This window comes from Emys orbicularis, chromosome 11 (genome assembly GCF_028017835.1).
Source record: "Emys orbicularis isolate rEmyOrb1 chromosome 11, rEmyOrb1.hap1, whole genome shotgun sequence".
Classification (NCBI taxonomy): domain Eukaryota; kingdom Metazoa; phylum Chordata; order Testudines; family Emydidae; genus Emys; species Emys orbicularis.
Window position 1 is genome coordinate 25549526 of NC_088693.1, and position 13123 is coordinate 25562648.

The 13123-nt window shown below is 39.6% G+C and overlaps 1 protein-coding gene across 1 annotated transcript in view; it reads right to left on the reverse strand.

The window, feature by feature from the left end:
- The window catches only part of ORC4 (origin recognition complex subunit 4), a 53136-nt gene that overhangs the window by 20178 nt on the left and 19835 nt on the right, over positions 1 to 13123 (reverse strand). Inside the window, exons 4-7 of the mRNA XM_065413351.1 lie at positions 11758 to 11848; positions 6729 to 6804; positions 6294 to 6379; positions 306 to 354 (exon numbers count right to left, since the gene is read on the reverse strand). Of these exons, the coding sequence (XP_065269423.1) occupies positions 306 to 354; positions 6294 to 6379; positions 6729 to 6804; positions 11758 to 11848 (302 nt within the window). The remainder of the gene's footprint in view (positions 1 to 305; positions 355 to 6293; positions 6380 to 6728; positions 6805 to 11757; positions 11849 to 13123) is intronic.

Here is a 13123-nt window from a genome sequence, read left to right on the forward strand (position 1 = left end):
CACTGCAAACCCCTTGGCCCCAGCTCAAAGCCTGCACCCCCTCCCGAACCCCAACCTGGTGAAAGTGAGTGAGGGCGGGGGAGAGCAAGTGACAGAGTGGGGGGATGGAGTGAGCAGGGCGGGGCTTTGGAGGAAGGGGCAGGGTAGATCCTGGGTTGCCCTTAGATTCAAAAAGTGATCTTGGGCATAAAAAGGTTGGAGACCACTGATCTACAGTGTGAGGTAATCTTTGATTTCTCTACAGCATTTGGGTGAAAGTTTGTTAAAACTCACCTGGGGTTTAAAGTCTTATACAAAATATTTACCTTTCTTTAAAGCGTCAAGAAGAAATGCAAGGTTTTCAGCAAAACTGCCCTAAAGGAAAGGAAGTCAAAACTATATCAATGTAGGATAGGAAGGACCACAAAGGTAATTTAGTCCATTCCCTTGTGCTGAGGCAGAATCAAGTATAACTAGACCCATCCCTAACAGGTGGATGTCTAATTTGTTCTTAAAAATCTCCAATGAGGGGTCCCTTGGTAATCTATTCCAGAATATAACTATCCTTATAGTTAGAAAGCACTAATATTTAGGCTAAATCTCCCTTGCTGCAGATTAAGCCCATTATGTCTTGGTTTGCCTTCAGTGGACATGGGAAACAAATCTATCAACCATCTTTCTAACATTTTACACAGTTGAAGACTGTCAAAGCCCACCCCCCTGCCCCCAAGACTAAACATGCAGGTTTTTTTTGTGTGTGTGTTTTTTTTTTTTTAAACCTTTCCTCATAGGTCATGTTTTCTAAGCCTTTTGTCCTTTTTGTTACTCCCCAATTTATCCACATCTTTAAATGTGGTGCCCAAAACAATACTCCAGCTGAGGCCTCACCAGTGCCAAGTAGAGAAGAACAACTGTGTCCTGTATCTTACATCTGATACTTTTGTTAATACACCCCAGACCATTAGCCTTTTTTACAACTATCACATCGACTCATGTTCAAAATGTGTGATCCACTATTCTCCCCCAGATCCTTTTTTGCAATACTACTGCCTAGCCAGTTATTCCCCATTTGATTTTTCCTTCCGAAGTGTAGTACTTTGCACTTGTCATTACTGAATTTCATCTGGTTGATTTCACACTTCTCTAATTTATCAAATTCATTCTGAATTCTAATCATGTCTTTCAAAGTACATGGTAGATTTCCAAGGTTACCCTTAAAAACAGAAAACTTCATAAGTTCAGACTACAAGAAAGTTAATCTTTTAAGTTCTATGTAATAAGGAATAACTGCTTACAACAACATTACATGTTGTATAGCCATCTTCTTCTAAGCAGGAAACAAAAAAAAACAAAAAAAACCCCTATTAACTGTTGTTTCTTCATAAGGACTAGTTCCATCCACCTTTTACTGCATGAAAGCTGAAAAGATTTACCCCAACAGAAAGATGCAAGAATGAAGTGAAGTAGGATAGAGAAAGAAAATTACAATAAACCAACTTGCAGCAGAACCTCAGAGTTACAAACACCTCAGGAATGAAAGTCGTTTGTAATGGAAATGTTTGTAACACTGAACAAAAGGTTATGGTTGTTCTTTCAAAAGTTTATAACTGAAGATTGACTTAATACAGCTTTGAAACTTTACTATGCAAAAGAAAAATGCTGCTCTGTTTTTTTCAGTAGTTTATGTTTAACACTAAACAATGTGTTTACTATATTTGCTTTTCCCCCCCCTCCTCTTCCTATCTTTGCTGCTGCCCGATTGTGTACTTCCAGTTCGGAAAGAGATGTGTGGTTGACTGGTCAGTTTGTAACTCTGGTGTTCATAACTCTGAGGTTCTACTGTACTAAGCAGTTTTCCTTTGTCTCTTCCTCCTCATACAAAATACATAAAATATTAAAAATTATAAATTCCTTGACCTAAGTAGATTTTACTTAATTAGCAACATGTGCACGTTTGGCATGCAGTTTTCAAATCAGTTGTACCACAGGGGCTGCAGGAACATAATACTTTTCAAAATAGTCGAAGAGATGAATTGCTGGAAAAGGTGCTTTATCCCATTGCCACCCCTCCCCTTCCCTCACCCCCTTTCTTTCTTCCAGGGCACAAAATTGTGAAGGGGTAGGAAATAGAGATTATGGCAGCAGCTTTCAGGTGGAATGTCCAGTTACTCCTGGGGGAATTCGCACCCACTGTGCAATGCAGAATTCGCACAGAAATTAATGTTCTGTGTAGAATTTTTTCCCCCCTCCCACAAGAAATGGGCTGCAGAGCTGCTAGCCACCATTAGGGGACTGCTGGGCTTTGGGGGAAAGAAGGGGGTAGAGAAACAGGAACCATGTTGTCGGAGGGGTTTCTTTAACCCTTTACTCCTGGGGGAATTTTTTTGTCTGTATTGTTACAGACAGTTGCTGACAGGTATTTTAAAATAAACTACCAAAATAAATTGAAATTGGCATGATTATATAGTGTTATTTTGACAGATAACATGCGGGATTTTGCAGAATTTTAAAATATTGTGCGCAGAATTTTTAATTTTTTGACACAGAATTCACTCAGTAATCCAGTGAAACGAATATGGGTGAGAACTAAAACTTACTTGGCACAAGGACAAGACTAACAAGAAAAGAAGGTCTCTTCCATTTAGTTACAGGTTAAATCAACAGGGTTAAGTTAATGCAAGTCACGGGGAATGTGTATAGAAGGAGGGTGGGAGCAATCCTAGAAGGGAGTAAATTGCTGTGTGTAGGGGGAGGGATTGGATGGTTTCTTAGCCCAGGGTTGGTGTATTAATGGTCTCTTCCCTCCAGTGTGGATGAAGAATGGGATTTTATTTCTCTCCTTCTCTTGTCCAGTCCTTTTGCACTAATTGTATTTAGTTATTATGCAGGAAACAAAAATGGACTAGAAGTACAGTGGAGAGGGTAAAGCTGTAGTGTCCCTGCTGAGGAGGCAAAGAAAAAATTAGGAAGGAGGGTTGAACAAGTCCTTAGGTTGAGTTAATGACCGAGGTCTTTTTGCCTCCTGCTTCCTGGTAGGTGCAGTTGTAGAACTTGATATAATGGTGTTTTATTTCAAGTAAGTGGAAAAGGAAAGATGTGCAATGTTGCAATTGCGGTGTGTGCTAACTTTAAATACTTTTGCTTTGGGCTCTTCCCACTATATATTACCCCAGTCACGAAAACTGCCTTGTGTCTTTCGGGGTGGGGGGTGGGGGGGGGGGGGTGGAATTCTTTTTTCTGAGCTTCATAGATCATTTAGGTTAAGATACTCACTCACTAGTAAGGATACTAGTGTCAGAGCAAGAAACAAAGAGACAAATTAAGAAGTGTTTCCTAAAGGCAATATAGCCCAACAACCTCACACATTTGGAAAAAGTTCTCTAACAAATAATCTTAACTTGTTTACTTACTGCCTCTCCCTACCCCCCCCCCCCCCCCCCCCATCCCATCCCTAGTCACCTGAGAGGAGAAATTAATGGGCTTTAAAACTGATTAAGGGGGAGAACATTTCCAAGGCTGAAGCCCTTTATGGATTCCCAACCTCTTACCTTACTTCCCACCATATAAATTGGATTTCCCTCCTTGGGAATTATAGTGGCACATGATTAAGTATGCAGCCTTGCCAATCTCAAATGGCCCATCAGGAGGGATAGTAGAAGATCAGTCAGAGGATCATCTCACTATGTCATTATATACTAGAAGACAGACCTTGGCACACACTGAACAGGCAACCAGTGCAGCTGAGAAAGCAAGAGCATCACTGACTGAAGCAAGAACAAGACGCGTCATACTCTACAATAGCTGCAGTCTACAATTTGAGGCATTATTTCAATTGTTCAATTTACACTGCTCTGATATTCTAAATGTATTAGGAAAAATGGCTTTCCTGTGTAAGCAAAATGCATTCAGCTGAAGATCTACACAAGATGAAAGCGCTTAGAGTATGTCTATGCAGCAGCTGAGAGGTTGCTTCCCAGTAGAGGTAGACAGACACGTGCTAGCTCCGCTCAAACTAGTGCACTAAAAGTAGTGTGGTTGTTACTGCACAGGTGGCAAGCTCAGGCTTGCCACTCAAGTAGAAGCCCGCCCAAACACCTGGGTCTGTACACATGTGGATAGCTCAAGCCACCACCTGTGCCGCTATATCTATATTGCGGTTTTTAGCATGCTAGCTTGAGCAGAGCTACTGTTTGTCTTTTTACCCATGCTGGAAGACATACAACCAACTGCAATGTAAATATACCCTTAAGGGCCAATACTTCCAGAGGAACTCATCTAATAGACTCAATCTAGGCTATGGGCAAGGAACAGGGGAACTTCTAAAAATGACAAAAGAAACAAGTTATAGTAACTGGGCTTAAGCACTGTGTGACATTGCAAAGCAAGTATGCTAATGAACACTGGAAAAACCAACCTATAAGAATGATTGTGACTAGCAAAGGACAAAGATTTGTTGGAACTCTGTCACTTGTCCTTCCTGGGACACAATAATGTGGACTCATGGGCAGAGAAGTTGAGACTGCAGGAAGGAACTGTGAGATTGTATTGATCAAACAACTGGACATTTTTAAGTGCCCACCTAGCTAAGTTTTAACCGTATTGAGACCCCACAAATACTAGGTCAAAAGCCAGGAATCTACCACACTATCTTGTCTCCCTTAAGGTCAGAAAATAAGGGGCTTTTTTCTCCTCTGTAAGGCACCTGGCAGACCTCATACCCACTGTGGTCATCATCCAATTCAGAATTTAAAGCCAAGCTTACTAGAAAGTAGTAATAAACTACAGTTTATCATGCTTCAGACTAATACTGCTAAAAATATTGCTAGTTGGTCAACAAATTTAAAATACTTAGTAAGTTATTGATCAATCCTTTATTTGTAAATAAATGTTGTAGCTGATATTATCCAGAGCTCCAGTCTGTTAGTGGCAATACATTTGGAACTATCAATTCTGAACTCCACGCCTCATCTATATAGTTAGAGGTTTCAAGTAAGTTTTAAGACTGTCTTTTCATTATTTTGTGATGGCAATAGTTAAAATTTCTGATTAAAAAAGATTTTTTCAGAAAAACAAGTTAACTGCATAAAAGTTACACTCAATATTACATAAATATATAGTGTAATACTGTCTAAAGGGGAAGGTGACCATCTACACTAATATGGTCACCACTGTTAAAGTTGTGATAAATCTTGTACAAAGTATGCCTTGTGAGATATCATTGAGAAAAAAGTTAACCTGCTGAATACTATTATCTTGTTACAATGTGTATATCTACAGGATGTATGGAGTTAGGAAATTTTGCGCTGTGTCTAACTCAAACATGTTGTAGGTCTGAGAAATGCTCACGTTAGCCACCTCTTTTCTACCCCATCTCTGGACTGAGTTCTGACCAGGGAAATTTTGAACAAAAGGACTGAGGTCCCCAAAAGTTATTTGGGCAACCCAGAGAGACCTATAAGAAAAAACTAGCAGACTTAACATTCCTGCAAACAATCTGAACTATATACTAATCCAACTGTAATGTGTTTTACCTTCAAGTGTCCACCTAGCTAAGTTTTAACCTTTTAATAACTCCTTTGTTTTCTTAGTTAATAGATCTTTAGTTGCTGTAGCCAATACTTGGTAAACTATCATTTTTTTGTGTAAGGTCCTGAGCATCTATTCACCTGGGTACGTGACTAGCCCCCTGGGGCTGGAAGAACCTAATGTGTGGTGATTTTTGGTTTTAATAACCTTTCACCACAGAAGTCCAGTTTGTCTGGATGGTAATATAGGTTGGAAGGCCTAAGGGGACTCCCTGTGGCTCTATATTAAGTTGGTACAGTGATCCAGAAGCACACATTTGTTGATGGTTTGGTTAAATCTGGATTATAGAATAAATCATCAGTGTGGGAGTGTCCACCCAGTTTTTGTCAGTCTGAGCTGAAATTGGCACTCTCAGCTGTGAACAACAACAGGCATGGTGACACTGAGCATACATTCATAAATGCTGTCTGGTATTTTTTACTGTCAAGAAAGACAGAGGCTTAGGAAATACTTTAACAGGTTAACATTATCCTTCTAATTCCATAAATCTCATATCAATAGTATTCAAGATCATTTATAAATTTTGAAAAGACAATTATGAGACGAGTGAGTCAGTCCATCAGAGTTTTGCAGTAAGGCCCAAGCCCATTCATTTTAGTCTGGTCAATGGCTGGAAAAGTTACTTATCTGGTGTGGTGATTTTTCTGAAGGGAGATCTTTTGTTTAAGTCTTAGAATGCTCATTTTTTTAAGTGGTGCCTAAAAGAGCAGCAAGAAGTTCATACTCACAAAAACTTTGTCTCCAACCACATTTTCCATTTGTAGCTGTCTTGTGATCTCCTTGAGAGCTATTTTATCATTTGTCTGTAAGAGTCCTAAAAGAAAGTGGGTGATTATACATCAAAGACTAAATTATCTCCTCTGCTCTCTACACCCCAGTGGTCACACCATTATGCAGCCAGTGAAGAGACTTATTCCAGCAACTTTTCCCCCCAAGTGGGGCTTTCTATTATTTTTCCAGTAAGACTATCTGTGCCTCTTGAAATGTTGCTTCAGACAATCTTTCATAACTGAACAATGGATAGCAGGCAAAGATTTTTATGAGAGCAAATATTTTGAAACATCTTTAAAGGCACTATTGGTTGAAATTTACAGTAAGTGAAAACCCACTACAACAAGCAAATATATCGTATTTTTAATTTAAAAGAAAGAAATATTACTTGCCATTTAGATGAACTTGCAAGAGGTTCTCCCTCACTTGCTTTACTTCCATGAGCTCTTTTAAAACATGATTTAATAACTAGAAAGAAATAGCATAATTCACATTAAAGTAACTCCAGTATATTTTTAAAATTAAAAAACAGTAAAATGAAGAAACTGCAAATAAAACAAAAGGATCACACATCTACTAAAATTGAAGATACTGCTTTGTGACTGATCGAATCAAACTATTAGTTTGGGTTGAGGATACTCAAAAGAACATGAGTACTTCCTGTGCTAACTACATTCTTGACATCTAACATTTGCGTCAGAGGAAGAACATTTTCCAAGAAATTTTTCTTCAGGTTTTGAAAAAATCTCAGTCTTTCAAATCAGATCAATGACCCCTTCTATATGGGCTCATCATGCCTTTTATCTTTAAAAAACAAAATGCAAAGATCCAGAACTTTGTGGCATGAAAGAAACTTCTTGAGGCGCAAGCTGTTGGCAGGAAAGATGACCGATAGATACTGTGGTATTTGGCTAAATTAACTATTCTAGAACTTGTTATTTCCATGTTTCATGAGTTAAGTGGATTAGTAGTAGTATCAGTTCTTTGTGGGAGAATATAAAAGTATTGCCAATAATTTTCTAATTACAACGTGCAGACTATTTTGTAGCTGCATATAAAAATCCAATAAGGGAAAAAAGCTTTGAAAGATTCTAAAATGGTAGCTCTAGCATTGTCATTTAGTAGATTACAGTAGCACCCAAAGGCCCCAATCAGGATTGTGCTAGATGCTGTACAAGACAAGGTAAGGACCTTAACTACTTGTGAAGAGTGGAAAAATGTTATTAAAGACATATTACACACTAAGATGGGAAAGGGTGCACGAAATTAATGGCAGCATGCAAGGACATAAACCAACAATGTATATAATGTGATGATTCCAAAGAACAACTTTTTAAAAATCACCATTTTAAAGACTTATCTGTGCTCTCAATTTTCTACCCAGCCCTTGGCAAGAACTGACCTTAAACATAAGTATTTTTATATTCTAGCATTAATTTAATATTCATTCATTACTTCTCCTCCCCCATTGCCTCCTCTACCCAACATCATTAGTTCCTTTTAAACATAGTATAGCTCTCCTGAAAACGCACTTCTTCCCTTTCACCTTCAAGAAGCTAACCAATATACTTACACATTTCATTTGTCTTATGAATTAACTGCTCACTTATGTAGCAAAAATGGGTTATATACTGGGAAGAAGGACCATAAGAACACTGAAACTCGAAATTGTTGTGAAGAGGAAGAGAAGACTTTAGTGTCTAACTTTACAGAGCCCCAAGACACATAATTTAGACATTTGTCTGTCACAACCATGATCACTCTGCTTACATGTTGTATCCCTTTCCTCCATCTCAGCTATTTTAGGGCTGCTCTATGCAGAGTTTTTGTACTGGCAACATTTAGCTTACTTTCAGGTCTGAAGAGTGAGCCCAATGGTAGTGGAAGAATACTACTATTTAGCACTTCAAAAAGGATAAGTGCAGTAGACAAAACCAACGACATGTTGGTATAAGCACTTTTATATAGCGAAATGTTTGTAAATATCTCCATCACAATACCATCTGTTAAAGGACTTAAAAAAAAAGAAAAGAAAAAAAGAAAGGTACTTTAGTTGTTAACCATACCAATTTTTTAACGTTACTATTATGAAAATTCTTCAGCTATTTTATAGCTTACCAGTTTGAGACAATTTTTATATTACAAAAGGTGTGTTTAGCCAAAAGGTTACAGTTTATAAAACAAATATATAATATAGCCTTTTAAGCTTTGTTACTCAGTTTGGTAAAACTGTAAATGCATGTACATAGCAACCACTTAAGTGTTACTCCACATATTCTGACTAAAGGCTTCCTATGAACATGGTGACATGATATACGGTACAGGAGATGCATCTATTAAGTATGTACGCTAATCAAGTCCTATAGCCTATTGTAGGCTCCATCAAGCCCTTCCTGATGGATAGGACTATTCTTGTGAGACCACAGAACTCAAGGTGTCAAATAGTTCACAAATATTCTCTTGAATTGAATGGTTTCAATATCCAAGGTATCCACAGTTCCTACAATGCCTGAAAATCATCCATGGGTAGCCACAGTGACTGCCCCATCGGGGGAGAAGAAGAATATTCTTGGGGATGGGAGGGAAGCTGGTGTCTCCCCCAGGCTTGTTTTGGCAGCTTGCCCAGCTGCTCTTCTGGTTCTGTCAAAGGGGCCCTATTGGTGCCAAGGAGAACTGGTAATCACCTCCTCCTCATGGAGATATGTGATGGGACAACTCTGGGACCAGTGGGATAGCAATCACCATCAAGGGCAATAGGGCCACGATGGCATATTGTACCAGTGTTGGTCAGGTTGTGGATAGCCCATCCACTGCCAGTCTTATAAGAGGCCTTAGTACTGGGCATCCTTAGGGTGGTGTTCCATCTCTCCTGTCTCCAGCAAATTCCCCTCCCAAAAAGAGACTAGAACAGCCTGATGAGGGGTAGAACACCTCTAGGACCATCAATGCCATCAGGCACAGTTCCTATTAAAGTCAGTAGTAATGATGTTAATGCCAGGAAGAAAAGTAAGGGTGGATCCTCAAAGGCAAACCCCTGCATCTGGAGTGGTTCCTCAGTCAGTGCTGGTACCAGAGCCAAAGTCTCTGGCCTTATTGGGTGCTGGTGCTCTGTTACCATCTCTGAAACTGAATGGCCTTGATGAACTACCCTTGGACTGAGTCCTCCTTTTGAGGTGGACGTTATGTCAAGCACTACTGCAAACACAGCTCTGTGCACATACCTAATGCAGAGGGTTTTGGGTCACTGTCCTAGAGCCAGCAAAGACATCAGCGTTGAGGTCACTGGTATTGAGAACATATCTGATTGTACCATGATTCCTTTTGCTGATTCCACTGCTTTCTTTGGTCTCTTCTCCCTGCTGAAACTGGAGGTTTCTGGGGCACTATTGGAGGAAAGCCTCCTAGGTTCCAGACAGGATGACGTTTCTTCCTCTAGATCTGATGCCACCTTCAGTGGATTGTTCCAAAAGATGCAATTTGAGCCTTGTGTCCCTTGATTTCTGAGAGCGTAAGGAAAAGCATTCACTGGGGATAAGAGCTTCCCCAAGGCAGAAGAGAGACAGATTGTGTTCAACGGGGCGTTAGACAGTAACACAGAACAGGATTTAAACTTTGAAGGCTTAGAGTTTGCCATATTTTAACCCTGGTACAACTTTGCCCTGCTATAGAGGGGTGCACAGACAGGTCTGCAGAGGGTTTTCCACATCATGTCTGGGCTATTTTGGAATGGCCAACTAAAATGAGAAACTTTATAAAGTAAACTAAGAATTGATGAGTGTTTTAGATAAATCTGGAGCTTAGACAAAAATCCAAGTGAGTCAGACACAATCCAGGTTCCATATTGCTACCACAGGTAGTAAGAGGGAATGGAGGGAGAGCCAGGGCCACTCTGCCTTTATGCCCTTGCATTGGAGCACAAGGTGCATATGCGATCCCCATGGATACGGATAAGCAAAAGATTCTGGCCTCTCACATGGTGCACATGTGCCTACAGTGGGATCCACACTGACACCTCTAAGTAGAGCTGCAATGACTTCAATGGAAACAAATCTGAGTTACAGATTTTACAGGCATCAGGGAGCTTCACAGATATTTCTGTGAAGAAAGCACAAGAATGAAAAACAGTTAAAGCAAATTATGAAATTTCAAAGCACAACCTGCTTCCAATGACAAAAAAAAATCCCTTTTTTCGGTAGGAAACACACCTCAATCTATAAAGGGAAAAGTCAGTTAAGTAGCAGGTCAAACATCAAAGCAGCCACTCGAAGCCAGATCAGAGAAACACCACTAATGCAGCAGTACAAGTTACCTCTGTTCCTCCCGATAATGAATTAAGAGCCTATAGTTTGAGGTAAGAGAAGCCTATAATCCCTAAGGGCTGGTACATTCTGCTGGTGGGGTAGCATAGTATTCAGAGAATTTCAAAATCACAAGTTTCTGTCAGTCACACTAGGAATTTGTTATACTGTGTCACAGGGTGGATGCACCTTTAAAGAAAAATGGGTCTCAGCCCCAGCTGTGACACAAGTTCACCCTTCCACAGAGGGGAGCAGTCATATGGTTCGATCAGGCCTCTGGGATAAGACAGAAGCCCAGGTGGACAGAGACAGACACTTCAGCAAAGGGAGCATGGAGAAGGCTGCAGAGTAGCAAGGCTCCTGCAGGAGACCAAGATACCAGGGGAGAGCAAGAGAGGGTTTGCCTGATGACCTCTGAGCCAGAGAGAAGACAAATCAGGGAGAGTTTTGGATTCCTCCTGGAGAGAGAAATGAGAGAGTGGGAGTGGCTGTTTGAAGAATAGGGAAAGACTCCTGCTAGAAAGGGCTGGCAATGGCTGCTGGATAAAGGGCAGATTGGAATGAAGATGCCAGAGTGAGTATGAGCTTTTGTGTTACAGTGATGACTTTACTTCGGGGCACTGAGTGTTCTGTACTGTATTATTATTAAACCAGGCCCAACCAAGAGTATCATTATCCACAAAGCTTTCTTGTGGCTTATTTCCAAGACCCCGGAGAGAAACTGAGGCGGGGTGCTTGCAGAGCCACCCTATACCACAAGGGGGCAGGCTGGAGGCAGCGTTCCTATTACAGGAATTATTGTGAACTGCCCATAAAGTCTGACTGAAATATGAAATTCTTGTATTTGAACTACAGACATCTGGATATTATCATTTCCAAAAGACAAAGAAAAATTTAAATAAGGTTTTTCTTTTGACCAGCCTCATGAATACATCTCCTCAAATGCTCATAAAAATAGGCATTAGCAAAACAAGGTATCTTTAAAAATAAAACCCCACAAAGACAGGAAGTGACCAACAGCCAAACTCTGCCATGGTGCAACTTCAGGGACACCAATGGAGTTGCACCCATTTACACCAGGGTCCAACTTGACCCTACATCAACTTGTATTAGGAGCTTTTACCATAGTCTTTCCTGATCCCCGGGGTCCAATAATGAGTGCAGAGTTACTTTCTCCATGGATAGTAGTTCGTTTCAGCAGCTCCAGTAGATGTCTATAATGACAGTGACAATAGGTTAAAACTTCAAGAACAGGAGTATTTGCTGTAGCTGTAGAAGAGAATTCAGAGAAGAAAAGAAGAAGCCTAACACAGGATGGCCAGTTAACTGCAATCACAGTAACATCCACTGGGTGCAAAATGTAATACAATCCAAGTAAGAAAGATTATTAGACTCAGATTTCATAAACATTAAAAACGTGTATGTTATAAAAGTATCACTAGGTCTTTACAAGTCTTCTAAATACCATGTTAGGCAGCAGTATGCCATACATGGAAGGCAAATTTCAGAGAAAAAAAATTACATTCAGTTCTTAGCTCCTTCCTTCAAATAGGAAAGGAACTAACCTCAATTAGTATTAAGACTTTTAAACAGCAACTAACAGGTTGACAAACAAATAGTGTTACAACAAAAGGGAGAAGGAGAAAAAATGCTTCAAAATGTGTCAGCTAAGAGACCATTAGGACAGATGTGGAATCACTGACTAAATAATTTTAGCCAACTGATTACCCATACTAAGCTTCTGATGCATTCACTGAAACTCAGGGTGTTTAAGCTAAAGCATAGGTGAACTTTGACAGAACTTAAGTTTACAATGAAATTACAGAAAATAAAGATGGCTAGAATAGTGTTCAAAGTTTAAGTGAATTGATTTAGCATAGAATGTTAGAATTTTAAGTAGAAACAGTAAGTCATTTATCACAAAGTGGTAAACTTATTCTATATTATTCTGGTACGAATATTGAACTATGGATTCTTCACACAGGTTTTTATTTGTTACTCAAACTTCACACCAATCTAAAGTTATGGGAATGTCATTTGGAGTTCAGACAAAAATACTTTGTTAGAAATTTAAACAATTACTGAACTACTAAAGTGTCAGTTCTAGATGCCCTTCCTTAAGCCAAAGCGATTTTCCTTTAGGATACATTATCTTAATATACAGTAACGATAAGTGATTCAGTGAAGTATTACTGTAAAACACCAAAATGGTTGTAAAGAGATTCTAGTAACTACAAAGGCTTTTTCAGTTCTCTGCCATAACTGAGGAATGAAAACTGTCCTGCTGATTTTCAGTTTATCATGTTGCCTCTCCATAGCATAACACCATTAATGCCACCTTTGTTGCCGTGGAGGTCATCCCCGTGATTGGAAATTTTTTCAAAGACCCCAAAAGCATATAGAAAGGGTCTACACGAGATTTTTTTTTTGGGGGGGGGGACAATGAGGATCAGGCTTTATATTCTACCTTTCCCCCCCAAAAAAACAAT